General features: G+C 42.8%; 1 protein-coding gene across 3 annotated transcripts in view; it reads left to right on the top strand.

Annotated features, from left to right (window-relative positions):
* The window catches only part of npas2 (neuronal PAS domain protein 2), a 68,542-nt gene that overhangs the window by 36,323 nt on the left and 17,219 nt on the right, over nucleotides 1–15,000 (top strand). For all 3 annotated transcript variants that reach the window (XM_076991008.1, XM_076991009.1, XM_076991007.1), the window contains exons 4-9: nucleotides 5,300–5,454; nucleotides 5,836–5,927; nucleotides 8,578–8,667; nucleotides 10,671–10,761; nucleotides 11,737–11,850; nucleotides 13,805–13,923. In XM_076991008.1, the coding sequence (XP_076847123.1) occupies nucleotides 5,300–5,454; nucleotides 5,836–5,927; nucleotides 8,578–8,667; nucleotides 10,671–10,761; nucleotides 11,737–11,850; nucleotides 13,805–13,923 (661 nt within the window). The remainder of the gene's footprint in view (nucleotides 1–5,299; nucleotides 5,455–5,835; nucleotides 5,928–8,577; nucleotides 8,668–10,670; nucleotides 10,762–11,736; nucleotides 11,851–13,804; nucleotides 13,924–15,000) is intronic.

Below are 15,000 nucleotides of genomic sequence, written 5' to 3'. Positions count from 1 at the left end.
TGTGCCGTGTTACAGTACTAAGTGTGCCAGTTTTGATTGTGTTGAATCTATGTATCTTTTATTGACATGGGGTGACGTACACTATGTACGTGCGGTGTAATCAATTGTATGGGCATCATATACAGCCCGGGACAATGTACAGTAGTTCACTGTATCAGTGTAGTGTGCTGTATCAGTGTAGTGTGCTGTACCAGTGTAGTGTGCTGTGTCAGTGTAGTGAGTTGTACCAGTGTAGTGTGTTGTATCAGTGTAGTGTGTTGTACCTGTGTAGTGAGTTTTATCAGTGTAGTGTGTTGTACCAGTGTAGTGTGCTGTATCAGTGTAGTGTGTTGTATCAGTGGTGTGTGTTGTATCAGTGTAGTGTGTGTTGTATCAGGGTAGTGTGCTGTATCAGTGTAGTGTGCTGTAGTGTGTTGTATCAGTGTAGTGTGTTGTATCAGTGTAGTGTGCTGTACCAGTGTAGTGTGCTGTACCTGTGTAGTGTGCTGTATCAGTGTAGTGTGTTGTACCTGTATAGTGTGCTGTACCAGTGTAGTGTGCTGTACCAGTGTAGTGTGCTGTATCAGTGTAGTGTGTTGTACCTGTATAGTGTGTTGTATCAATGTAGTGTGTTGTACCTGTGTAGCTGTTGTATCAGTGTAGTGTGTTGTATCAGTGTAGTGTGTTGTACCAGTGTAGTGTGTTGTATCTGTGAAGTGAGTTGTATCAGCGTAGTGAGTTGTATCAGCGTAGTGAGTTGTATCAGCGTAGTGTGCTGTATCAGTGTAGTGTGCTGTACCAGTGTAGTGTGCTGTACCAGTGTAGTGTGTTGTACCTGTGTAGTGTGTTGTACCTGTGTAGGGTGTTGTATCAGTGTTGTGATCAGATGCAAAGCACGTTGTAATTCGCTCTGGATAAGAGTGTCTGCTAAATGCCGTAAATGTAAATATCAGTGTAGTGTGTTGTATCAGTGTATTGTGTTGTATCAGTGTAGTGTGCTGTACCTGTGTAGTGTGTTGTACCTGTGTAGTGAGTTGTATCAGTGTAGTGTGTTGTATCAGTGTAGTGTGTTGTACCTGTGTAGTGTGTTGTACTAGTGTAGTGTGTGTTGTATCAGTGTAGTGTGCTGTACCTGTGTAGTGTGTTGTACCAGTGTAGTGTGTGTTGTATCAGTGTAGTGTGCTGTATCAGTGTAGTGTGTTGTACCTGTGTAGTGTGTTTTATAAGTGTAGTATATTGTACCAGTGTAGTGTGTTGTACCCGTGTAGTGTGTTGTACCAGTGTAGTGTGTTGTACCAGTGTAGTATGTTGTACCAGTGTAGTGTGTTGTATCAGTGTAGTGTGTTGTATAAGTGTAGTGTATTGTACCAGTGTAGTGTGTTGTACCCATGTAGTGTGTTGTACCAGTGTAGTGTGTTGTACCAGTGTAGTATGTTGTACCAGTGTAGTGTGTTGTATCAGTGTAGTGTGCTGTAGTGTGTTGTATCAGTGTAGTGTGTTGTATCAGTGTAGTGTGTGTTGTATCAGTGTATTGTGTGTTGTACCAGTGTAGTGTGTGTTGTATCAGTGTAGTGTGCTGTAGTGTGTTGTATCAGTGTAGTGTGTTGTATCAGTGTAGTGTGCTGTAGTGTGTTGTATCAGTGTAGTGTGTTGTATCAGTGTAGTGTGTGTTGTATCAGTGTAGTGTGTGTTGTACCAGTGTAGTGTGCTGTAGTGTGTTGTATCAGTGTAGTGTGTTGTATCAGTGTAGTGTGTTGTACCTGTGTAGTGTGTTGTACCAGTGTAGTGTGTGTTGTATCAGTGTAGTGTGCTGTATCAGTGTAGTGTGTTGTATCAGTGGTGTGTGTTGTATCAGTGTAGTGTGTGTTGTATCAGGGTAGTGTGCTGTATCAGTGTAGTGTGCTGTAGTGTGTTGTATCAGTGTAGTGTGTTGTATCAGTGTAGTGTGCTGTACCAGTGTAGTGTGCTGTACCTGTGTAGTGTGCTGTATCAGTGTAGTGTGTTGTACCTGTATAGTGTGCTGTGTAGTGTGCTGTACCAGTGTAGTGTGCTGTATCAGTGTAGTGTGTTGTACCTGTATAGTGTGCTGTATCAATGTAGTGTGTTGTACCTGTGTAGCTGTTGTATCAGTGTAGTGTGTTGTATCAGTGTAGTGTGTTGTACCAGTGTAGTGTGTTGTATCTGTGAAGTGAGTTGTATCAGCGTAGTGAGTTGTATCAGCGTAGTGAGTTGTATCAGCGTAGTGTGCTGTATCAGTGTAGTGTGCTGTACCAGTGTAGTGTGCTGTACCAGTGTAGAGTGTTGTACCTGTGTAGTGTGTTGTATCAGTGTTGTGATCAGATGCAAAGCACGTTGTAATTCGCTCTGGATAAGAGTGTCTGCTAAATGCCGTAAATGTAAATATCAGTGTAGTGTGCTGTACCTGTGTAGTGTGTTGTACCTGTGTAGTAAGTTGTATCAGTGTAGTGTGTTGTATCAGTGTAGTGTGTTGTACCTGTGTAGTGTGTTGTACCAGTGTAGTGTGTGTTGTATCAGTGTAGTGTGCTGTATCAGTGTAGTGTGTTGTATCAGTGTAGTGTGTTGTACCTGTGTAGTGTGTTGTATCAGTGTAGTGTGTGTTGTATCAGTGTAGTGTGCTGTATCAGTGTAGTGTGTTGTATCAGTGGTGTGTGTTGTATCAGTGTAGTGTGTGTTGTATCAGGGTAGTGTGCTGTATCAGTGTAGTGTGCTGTAGTGTGTTGTATCAGTGTAGTGTGTTGTATCAGTGTAGTGTGCTGTACCAGTGTAGTGTGCTGTACCTGTGTAGTGTGCTGTATCAGTGTAGTGTGTTGTACCTGTATAGTGTGCTGTGTAGTGTGCTGTACCAGTGTAGTGTGCTGTATCAGTGTAGTGTGTTGTACCTGTATAGTGTGCTGTATCAATGTAGTGTGTTGTACCTGTGTAGCTGTTGTATCAGTGTAGTGTGTTGTATCAGTGTAGTGTGTTGTACCAGTGTAGTGTGTTGTATCTGTGAAGTGAGTTGTATCAGCGTAGTGAGTTGTATCAGCGTAGTGAGTTGTATCAGCGTAGTGTGCTGTATCAGTGTAGTGTGCTGTACCAGTGTAGTGTGCTGTACCAGTGTAGAGTGTTGTACCTGTGTAGTGTGTTGTATCAGTGTTGTGATCAGATGCAAAGCACGTTGTAATTCGCTCTGGATAAGAGTGTCTGCTAAATGCCGTAAATGTAAATATCAGTGTAGTGTGCTGTACCTGTGTAGTGTGTTGTACCTGTGTAGTAAGTTGTATCAGTGTAGTGTGTTGTATCAGTGTAGTGTGTTGTACCTGTGTAGTGTGTTGTACCAGTGTAGTGTGTGTTGTATCAGTGTAGTGTGCTGTATCAGTGTAGTGTGTTGTATCAGTGTAGTGTGTTGTACCTGTGTAGTGTGTTGTATCAGTGTAGTGTGTGTTGTATCAGTGTAGTGTGCTGTATCAGTGTAGTGTGTTGTACCTGTGTAGTGTGTTGTATACGTGTAGTGTATTGTACCAGTGTAGTGTGTTGTACCCGTGTAGTGTGTTGTAGTGTGTTGTACCAGTGTAGTGTGTTGTACCAGTGTAGTATGTTGTACCAGTGTAGTGTGTTGTACCAGTGTAGTGTGTTGTATAAGTGTAGTGTATTGTACCAGTGTAGTGTGTTGTACCCGTGTAGTGTGTTGTACCAGTGTAGTGTGTTGTACCAGTGTAGTATGTTGTACTAGTGTAGTGTGTTGTACCAGTGTAGTGTGTTGTATCAGTGTAGTGTGTTGTATCAGTGTAGTGTGTGTTGTATCAGTGTATTGTGTGTTGTATCAGTGTAGTGTGTTGTACCTGTATAGTGTGCTGTATCAATGTAGTGTGTTGTAGTAGTGTGCTGTAGTGTGTTGTATCAGTGTAGTGTGTTGTATCAGTGTAGTGTGCTGTAGTGTGTTGTATCAGTGTAGTGTGTTGTATCAGTGTAGTGTGTGTTGTATCAGTGTAGTGTGTGTTGTACCAGTGTAGTGTGCTGTATCAGTGTAGTGTGCTGTATTAGTGTAGTGTGTTGTACTTGTGTAGTGTGTTGTATAAGTGTAGTGTGTTGTACCCGTGTAGTGTGTTGTACCAGTGTAGTGTGTTGTATCAGTGTAGTATGTTGTACCAGTGTAGTGTGTTGTACCAGTGTAGTGTGTTGTATCAGTGTAGTATGTTGTACCAGTGTAGTGTGTTGTATCAGTGTAGTGTGCTGTAGTGTGTTGTATCAGTGTAGTGTGTTGTATCAGTGTAGTGTGTGTTGTATCAGTGTATTGTGTGTTGTATCAGTGTAGTGTGTTGTACCTGTATAGTGTGCTGTATCAATGTAGTGTGTTGTAGTAGTGTGCTGTAGTGTGTTGTATCAGTGTAGTGTGCTGTAGTGTGTTGTATCAGTGTAGTGTGTTGTATCAGTGTAGTGTGTGTTGTATCAGTGTAGTGTGTGTTGTACCAGTGTAGTGTGCTGTATCAGTGTAGTGTGCTGTATTAGTGTAGTGTGTTGTACTTGTGTAGTGTGTTGTATAAGTGTAGTGTGTTGTACCCGTGTAGTGTGTTGTACCAGTGTAGTGTGTTGTATCAGTGTAGTATGTTGTACCAGTGTAGTGTGTTGTACCAGTGTAGTGTGTTGTATCAGTGTAGTATGTTGTACCAGTGTAGTGTTTTGTATCAGTGTAGTGTGCTGTAGTGTGTTGTATCAGTGTAGTGTGTTGTATCTGTGTAGTGTGTTGTATCAGTGTAGTGTGTTGTATCAGTGTAGTATGTTGTACCAGTGTAGTGTGCTGTACCAGTGTAGTGTTTGTTGTACCAGTGTAGTGTGTTGTATCAGTGTAGTGTGCTGTAGTGTGTTGTATCAGTGTAGTGTGTTGTATCAGTGTAGTGTGTTGTATCTGTGTAGTGTGTTGTATCAGTGTAGTGTGTTTTGTATCAGTGTAGTGTGTGTTGTATCAGTGTAGTGTGTTGTATCAGTGTAGTGTGTGTTGTACCAGTGTAGTGTGTGCGGTATTTGTGTAGTGTGTGTTGTACCAGTGTAGTGTGTGCTGTATCAGTGTAGTGTGTGTTGTACCAGTGTAGTGTGTGTTGTATCAGTGTAGTGTGTGTTGTACCAGTGTAGTGTGTGTTGTATCAGTGTAGTGTGTTGTATCAGTGTAGTGTGTGCTGTATCAGTGTAGTGTGTGTTGTACCAGTGTAGTGTGTGTTGTATCAGTGTAGTGTGTTGTATCAGTGTAGTGTGTGTTGTATCAGTGTAGTGTCCTGAAGTAATGCAGTCCTGCTGCTTGGCCTCCACTCTCTTTTGTGTGCAGAGTGTCCCGTAACAGGTCGGAGAAGAAGAGGCGGGACCAGTTTAACGTCCTGATCAAAGAGCTGTGCTCCATGGTGCAGGGACAGGGACTGCCTCGTAAAATGGACAAATCAACCATCCTCCAGAGGACCATCGATGTCCTGCAGAAGCAGAAAGGTCAGAGGGCACAAGTCCTAGCATGTGTGATCTGGGAACAGAAGGTAGTTTAAAGTGTGACACTGTGATTTGAAACCAGTGAGTGTACACGACTCTCATTTTTAAGAGCAGAGATTATTCCTTTTGTTCTGTACAGTGTTTATTTTCCTAACTCATAGATCTACAGAATTCCTAAAATCATCTGGTAACTTTCATCATCCAGCTGTGTAAGAACTTTCTGGTTAGTGTTCTCACAGAGTTCTTGATAGGCAGCACTACAGCTTGGTTTGCGTGCAGTAGCAGTAGCAACTCTAAAATGTCTTTTCCACATCCTTCCAGAACTCCACAATAATTTCAGGCTGTCTTAGTGTGAATTTTGAAGCTGGTGTTGATGTTTTTCAGAGATAACATCGCAGACAGAATTGTGTGAGATTCGTCAGGATTGGAAGCCATCGTTTCTCAGCAATGAGGAATTCACCCAGTTAATGCTGGAGGTAAAATGTTTGTCTGGTGTTTCTGCCAGGAAGGGTTTTTGTATCTATGAGCAACTTATAAATACTGGAGCTATATAAATTTAACTTAATTTCATTTCGTTTCATTTCATTATATCTCATAGGTATAACAGACACTAAAAGAGGTTAATCATTTGAGAATGCAGTATTCCCTAACTTACATATTCAAGATTCACACGCTCAATACTACTGACTATCCAGTTGAAATGCTGTAATGGTAATACTTGAGAGATGCATCTTATACTGTAGATTTATGTGACAGTATTTCCCACTTGCCCTGGATCCTCTACCAGAGGTCTGGGAGCTTGAGGGTCCTGCAGTATCTCAGCTGTTGCCAGGACTGCACTCTTCTGGACAGAGATATCTGATGTAGATCCCAGAACTGCACTCTTCTAGACAGAGATCTCTGATGTGGATCCCAGGACTGCACTCTTCTGGACAGAGATCTCTGATGTGGATCCCATGACTGCACTCTTCTGGACAGAGATCTCTGATGTAGATCCCAGAACTGCAGTCTTCTGGACAGAGATCTCTGATGTAGATCCCAGAACTGCACTCTTCTGGACAGAGATCTCTGATGTGGATCCCAGGACTGCACTCTTCTGGACAGAGATCTCTGATGTAGATTCCAGGACTGCACTCTTCTGGACAGAGATCTCTGATGTGGATCCCATGACTGCACTCTTCTGGACAGAGATCTCTGATGTAGATCCCAGAACTGCACTCTTCTGGACAGAGATCTCTGATGTGGATCCCAGGACTGCACTCTTCTGGACAGAGATCTCTGATGTGGATCCCAGGACTGCACTCTTCTGGACAGAGATCTCTGATGTAGATCCCAGAACTGCACTCTTCTGGACAGAGATCTCTGATGTAGATCCCAGGACTGCACTCTTCTGGATGGAGATCTCTAATATAGTTCCTGGCATCTGCTGGATCCATTTTCCCAGTTTAGGGGTCATGTCCTCTAGTGCTCCAGTTACCGTAGGAAGCACTCTTGCTTTCTTCTTCCACATCTGTTCGAGCTCTTCTCTTCTCTTGATATTTTTTGAGTTCTGTGTTCCTGATATTGCTGTCACATGGAACTGGTACTATAATTTGAGATTGATGCATCTGTTACTACAGTCTTACCTCAGTCGTCCTCCAACACCTTCCTGGGGGTGTCCCTCTTTGACCTCTGTCTGACCTTCTAGTCCATACTCACAGATGTCTCTGTATACTATGCCAGTGTAGAATCTTGCTCCATGCTGTTATGTGCTAGATGGTCTCAGGGGAATCTGGGGACCTGCCTGGTGTGGTAAATACAGCTAATAAAGTCTCTACTGATAAAGTTTCTACTGATAAAGTCTCTACTGATATAGTCTCTACTGATAAAGTCTCTACTGATATAGTCTCTACTGATATAGTCTCTACTGATAAAGTCTCTACTGATAAAGTCTCCACTGATATAGTCTCTACTGATAAAGTCTCTACTGATATTCTCTACTGATAAAGTCTCTACTGATAAAGTCTCTACTGATATAGTTTCTACTGATATAGTTTCTACTGATAAAGTCTCTACTGATAAAGTCTCTACTGATAAAGTCTCTACTGATATAGTCTCTACTGATAAAGTCTCTACTGATATAGTCTCTACTGATATAGTCTCTACTGATAAAGTCTCTACTGATATAGTCTCTACTGATAAAGTCTCTACTGATAAAGTCTCTACTGATATAGTCTCTACTGATAAAGTCTCTACTGATAAAGTCTCTACTGATAAAGTCTCTACTGATATAGTCTCTACTGATATAGTCTTCAGGGCTTGTTCCTATGCTGCCATGATTAGTCCATGATGCTTCACACCACACAGGGGTTTATCTTCCCATGATGCTTCACACCACACAGGGGTTTATCTTCCCATGATGCTTCAGACCACACAGGTGTTTATCCTCCCATGATGCTTCAGACCACACAGGAGTTTATCTTCCCATGATGCTTCACACCACACAGGGGTTTATCTTCCCATGATGCTTCACACCACACAGGGGTTTATCTTCCCATGATGCTTCAGACCACACAGGTGTTTATCCTCCCATGATGCTTCAGACCACACAGGGGTTTATCTTCCCATGATGCTTCACACCACACAGGGGTTTATCTTCCCATGATGCTTCACACCACACAGGGGTTTATCTTCCCATGATGCTTCACACCACACAGGGGTTTATCTTCCCATGATGCTTCACACCACACAGGGGTTTATCTTCCCATGATGCTTCAGACCACACAGGGGTTTATCTTCCCATGAAGCTTCACATCACACAGGTGTTTATCTTCCCATGATGCTTCACACCACACAGGGGTTTATCTTCCCATGATGCTTCAGACCACACAGGGGTTTATCTTCCCATGATGCTTCACACCACACAGGGGTTTATCTTCCCATGATGCTTCACACCACACAGGGGTTTATCTTCCCATGATGGTTCCTGCTCCTCCTCATTCCCAACCACCTCAGGTTTCTGTCCCTAACCCCTAACCCTACTCTAACCCTAACCCTACCCTAATTCCTAACCCTGACCCTTAACCCTACTCTAACACCTAGCTCTACTCTAATCCTAACCCTAGTTTCTTGTTTTGTGGTACACAGGCACTGGATGGTTTCCTGATTGCTCTAACCACAGACGGCAGCATCGTCTACGTCTCCGACAGTGTCTCGTCTCTCATTGGCCATTTGCCAGTAAGTGAAGTGGGGGTTCCAGCTTCAGACTCTGGGTTCAGCTCATCACATGTGAACACAAATGCAGATTAGAGAGTGAATCAGTAGTTAACTCAACAGCTCAACAGTGTTAACATAACAGCTCATTTGTTATTTAACAGTGTTAACACATAACAGCAAATTTGTTATTTAACAGTGTTAACAGCTCATTTGTTATTTAACAGTGTTAACACATAACAGCAAATTTGTTATTTAACAGTGTTAACAGCTCATTTGTTATTTAACAGTGCTAACACAACAACCCATCTGTTATCTAAACACATAAAAGTTCATCTTCTGTTATTTAAAAACAAAACAATTCGTCATTTATTTAAACACATAATGACTCATCTTCTGTTATTTTATCAAAACGTTAACTGCAGGGTCAGTCCATTATTCTACAGACTTTAAAAGATGAGTTTATCTCTCTGGTACTTTTATAAATCTAAATCATATTGATAAGACTACAGACTGTAGAAAATGTTTCAAATGGGCTTTTGGTTCAGATCCTGCGATGACTAAGATAATTACTCATGGTTTTCTAAATGTAGGTGAAACGGCCGATACGCACCATATTGTCTGTGGGAGTTGGTTCAAACTGAGATGTTTCTGAGGTTTAGAGACTTTTCAAAAGAGAAACTGTTAGGTTGCAAACTGTTTTATCCTAAGATGTACAGCAGATTCGGTTTAGTGGATTCAGTACAAATGTAAACAGCTTAATTTGTTCTAAATGAAAGAGACCAAAACCACCTTGATGTTGTTATGTAGATGCTGTTCTACTGAGTACCATGTTTAGTTTGAGTTAGGGTTAGGATTAGGGTTAGGTAGGTCTTGGGTTAGGGTTAGGATTAGGGTTAGGTAGGTCCTGGGTTAGGGTTAGGATTAGGGTTAGGTAGGTCTTGGGTTAGGGTTAGGATTAGGGTTAGGTAGGTCCTGGGTTAGGGTTAGGATTAGGGTTAGGTAGGTCCTGGGTTAGGGTTAGGATTAGGGTTAGGTAGGTCCTGGGTTAGGGTTAGGATTAGGGTTAGGTAGGTCCTGGGTTAGGGTTAGGATTAGGGTTAGGTAGGTCCTGGGTTAGGGTTAGGATTAGGGTTAGGTAGGTCCTGGGTTAGGGTTAGGATTAGGGTTAGGTAGGTCCTGGGTTAGGGTTAGGGTTAGGGTTAGGAAGGTCCTGGGTTAGGGTTAGGATTAGGGTTAGGTAGGTCCTGGGTTAGGGTTAGGTAGGTCCTGGGTTAGGGTTAGGATTAGGGTTAGGTAGGTCCTGGGTTAGGGTTAGGATTAGGGTTAGGTAGGTCCTGGGTTAGTGTTAGTCCTGCTTGGTCTCACCCTGCTGTCTCTTCCAGTAGTACGTGAGCCTGAATCGCCTACAGTGCCTGTTTTGGTGTTTGACCAGATTAACCAAAGCATCTTTCTCTCTGTAGTTTGCCTATTTCATACATTCTTGTTTCTCATGACTAATTGGTATTAATTAAGTTAGCACTCTGGAAGTACTCAAATATGTGTGTAATAATAGTGATTATAGTACATTGTGATTATAGTACATTGTGGTGAATTGTGTATATGCTTTGGATCTCTGGATTTTTTAGGTCACATCTGTACCAGGGTGTCTGAAACATCTGTACCAGGGTGTCTGAAACATCTGTATCAGGGTGTCTGAAACATCTGTACCAGGGTGTCTGAAACATCTGTATCAGGGTGTCTGAAACATCTGTATCAGGGTGTCTTGCAATCAGAACTGTGGTTATGGGTTATACAGTTCTGCACTTGACCATTCCCAATGTAGTTCTGAATATATCTATCTATTCCGACAGTGTTCTTTTAACTTCAGACTGTAAAAAAGCTGAAATATAAATGAGTCATGTAAATGAATTCTTCAGATTCAAATGTTAACAGGAAAGGACGTTCTAGGTAATTATGTTTGCATAATAGAAAATAATCTCACTCTCCATAAACTGCAAAGTGAGCCTGCAGGTTCTGTGTTCCAGTCAGACATGATGGACCAGAACATCTTGAACTTCCTGCCCGAGCGTGAGCACGGAGAGGTGTACAAACTACTGTCTACAGACCTGCTGCTGGGTCAGAACACACATACACACTCAACACACACACACAAACACACTCAAAACACACACACACACACACACACACACACCCAAAACACATATACAAACACACACTCAAAACTAACACACACACTCAAAACACACATGCACACAGTCAAAACACACACACACTCAAATCACATACACACAAACACACTCAAAACACACATACACACAAACACACTCAAAACACACACACACACACACCCAAAACACATATACAAACACACACTCAAAACTAACACACACACTCAAAACACACATGCACACAGTCAAAACACACACACACACTCAAAACACATACACACAAACACACTCAAAACACACATACACACAAACACACTCAAAACACACATACACACAAACAGACACAGACACACATACACATAAACACACTCAAAACACACATACACACACTAAATACACACACACACACACACACACACACACACACACACACACACACACACACTCAAAACACACATACACACACATACTCAAAACACACAGACTCAAATCACATACACACAAACACACTCAAAACACACACACACACACACACACTCAAAACACATACACATAAACACACTCAAAACACACATACACATAAACACACTCAGAACACACACATACACACACACAAACACACATACTCAAAACACACATACCCACAAACACACATACACACACTCACAAACACCCATACACACACACTCACAGACATACACGCATGTGCACACACAAATACTCACACACTCAAACACACCCTTAATAATTTTGTTGTATACAGTATACCATATATACAGTATGAGCATTTCTTCCAGCTTGCTTGTGTTTGTGTTTGAAATATGTTCAATCCCCCTCTCTCCCTCTCTCACCCCTCCCTTTCTTTCTCTCTCTCTCTCTCTCTCTCTCTCTCTCTCTCTCTCTCTCTCTCTCTCTCTCTCAGATGACACACATGTTGAGTTCTGCTGTCACATAGTGAGGGGAAATATTGACCCAAAGGATCCGCCCATATATGAGTGTGTCAAGTTTGTTGGAGATTTTAAATTTCACAACAATGGTGCGTACCCCTCTCTCCCAGCACTGCTGTCTCCAGTGAGACACCCAGACACGTTTACTGGTCTTATAGTGAGACACCCAGGCACGTTTACTGGTCTTATAGTGAGACACCCAGGCACGTTTACTGGTCTTATAGTGAGACACCCAGGCACGTTTACTGATCTTATAGTGAGACACCCAGGCACGTTTACTGATCTTATAGTGAGACACCCAGGCACGTTTACTGGTCTTATAGTGAGACACCCAGGCACGTTTACTGGTCTTATAGTGAGACACCCAGGCACGTTTACTGATCTTATAGTGAGACACCCAGGCACGTTTACTGATCTTATAGTGAGACACCCAGGCACGTTTACTGGTCTTATAGTGAGACACCCAGGCACGTTTACTGGTCTTATAGTGAGACACCCAGGCACGTTTACTGGTCTTATAGTGAGACACCCAGGCACGTTTACTGGTCTTATAGTGAGACACCCAGGCACGTTTACTGATCTTATAGTGAGACACCCAGGCACGTTTACTGGTCTTATAGTGAGACACCCAGGCACGTTTACTGGTCTTATAGTGAGACACCCAGGCACGTTTACTGATCTTATAGTGAGACACCCAGGCACGTTTACTGGTCTTATAGTGAGACACCCAGGCACGTTTACTGGTCTTATAGTGAGACACCCAGGCACGTTTACTGGTCTTATAGTGAGACACCCAGGCACGTTTACTGATCTTATAGTGAGACACCCAGGCACGTTTACTGATCTTATAGTGAGACACCCAGGCACGTTTACTGGTCTTATAGTGAGACACCCAGGCACGTTTACTGGTCTTATAGTGAGACACCCAGGCACGTTTACTGATCTTATAGTGAGACACCCAGGCACGTTTACTGATCTTATAGTGAGACACCCAGGCACGTTTACTGGTCTTATAGTGAGACACCCAGGCACGTTTACTGGTCTTATAGTGAGACACCCAGGCACGTTTACTGGTCTTATAGTGAGACACCCAGGCACGTTTACTGGTCTTATAGTGAGACACCCAGGCACGTTTACTGATCTTATAGTGAGACACCCAGGCACGTTTACTGGTCTTATAGTGAGACACCCAGGCACGTTTACTGGTCTTATAGTGAGACACCCAGGCACGTTTACTGATCTTATAGTGAGACACCCAGGCACGTTTACTGATCTTATAGTGAGACACCCAGGCACGTTTACTGGTCTTATAGTGAGACACCCAGGCACGTTTACTGGTCTTATAGTGAGACACCCAGGCACGTTTACTGGTCTTATAGTGAGACACCCAGGCACGTTTACTGGTCTTATAGTGAGACACCCAGGCACGTTTACTGATCTTATAGTGAGACACCCAGGCACGTTTACTGATCTTATAGTGAGACACCCAGGCACGTTTACTGGTCTTATAGTGAGACACCCAGGCACGTTTACTGGTCTTATAGTGAGACACCCAGGCACGTTTACTGATCTTATAGTGAGACACCCAGGCACGTTTACTGGTCTTATAGTGAGACACCCAGGCACGTTTACTGGTCTTATAGTGAGACACCCAGGCACGTTTACTGGTCTTATAGTGAGACAACCAGACACGTTTACTGGTCTTATAGTGAGACACCCAGACACGTTTCCTGGTCTTATAGTGAGACACCCAGGCACGTTTACAGGTCTTATAGTGAGACACCCAGGAGGTATGTTTACTGGTCTAACTGGTGAAGAGGAAAGTCTGTTATGATGTATTTTTGTCTGCAGTAGTCTGATTGGTGATGAAGGATATGTCACTCAGGGTTACAGGCTTTATGACAGATGAATCTTTTACATGTCCACATCTTTTGTCATGTCCTATATAGTATCTGTTTTCATATCTGCAGAACTAAAATTGTTTGTGTGTGTGTGTGTGTGTGTGTGTGTGTGTGTGTGTGTGTGTGTGTGTGTGTGGTGCAGTTCCTACGTCCTCATGTAATGGCTATGAGCTGGTATTTCCACGATCACTCCAAGTCTCTCTGGAGGAGCAAGTGTGTTTGGTAGCTACAGTCAGACTAGTCACTCCACAGTTCCTTAAGGTGAGAGAACACACACACACCCACACACACACACACACACACACACACACACACACACACACACACACACACACACACACACACACACACAGGGCCAATTTCAACCTTCACAGTAATCAAAAGTTACATTTACATTTACATTTATGGCATTTAGCAGATGCTCTTTTCCAGAGCGACTTACAAAGTGCTTTGCTTCTGATCACAGAATTCATCCTAGGAAATAGTACAGATAGGCCAGAATTCAAGACACCATTGAGTCAGACTACTACTAAACTACAGGAGTCAGTATCATTCACAGACGTAATTTGGGGGGGGCGACATGTCCCCCCCACTTTTTCAAAAGCCGGTTTTGGACCCCCCCAGTTTTTATGGTTAAAACCAAATATTTAAATAGCGATGAATCCATGTCCCCCCCCACTTTTTATTACAAAATTACGTCCATGGTATCATTACCTAGTGTTTTGCAAGTTAGACGTTTGTCAAGAAGCACAAATAACCATAGACAGACATACAATTTAAGAACAACGGCAAGTGGTATCAGCTGAATTAGTGCTCTGGTAAGAACTCAACAAACAGGTGAGTCTTCAGTTTACACTTGAAGATAGCAATAGACTCTGCAGTCCTAGCAGCTAATGGAAGATCGTTCCACCATCTTGGAGCCAGGACGGAGAATAGTCTGGAGCTTTGTCTTCCATGAGACTTTAAACATGGAGTTTCGAGTCGAGCCAAGCTTGAGGTTCCGTGACACTATTACACAATTAACATAAAGTTAAGACAGGTGCAGATACCGTTTGTTCTCACTATACCTCTGTGGTCCAGGTGTCCAGTGCTGCTGTGTTACTGTGGTGTTGTGTTACTGTGTCACTGTGTTACTGTGGTGTTGTGTTACTGTGTCATGGTGCCGCTGTGTTACTGTGGTGTTGTGTTCATGTTACACTGTGTTACTGTGTTACTGTGGCACTGTGTTACTGTGGTGTTGTGTTACTGTGGTGTTGTGTTACTGTGGTACTGTGATGTTGTGTTACTGTGGCAATGAGTTACTGTGGTGTTGTGTTACTGTGACACTGAGTTACTGTG

The sequence above is a fragment of the Brachyhypopomus gauderio genome, unplaced genomic scaffold, assembly GCF_052324685.1.
Source record: "Brachyhypopomus gauderio isolate BG-103 unplaced genomic scaffold, BGAUD_0.2 sc80, whole genome shotgun sequence".
NCBI classification, from domain to species: domain Eukaryota; kingdom Metazoa; phylum Chordata; class Actinopteri; order Gymnotiformes; family Hypopomidae; genus Brachyhypopomus; species Brachyhypopomus gauderio.
Note: the sequence above shows the minus strand (reverse complement) of the source record. Positions and strands in the feature narration are given on the sequence as shown.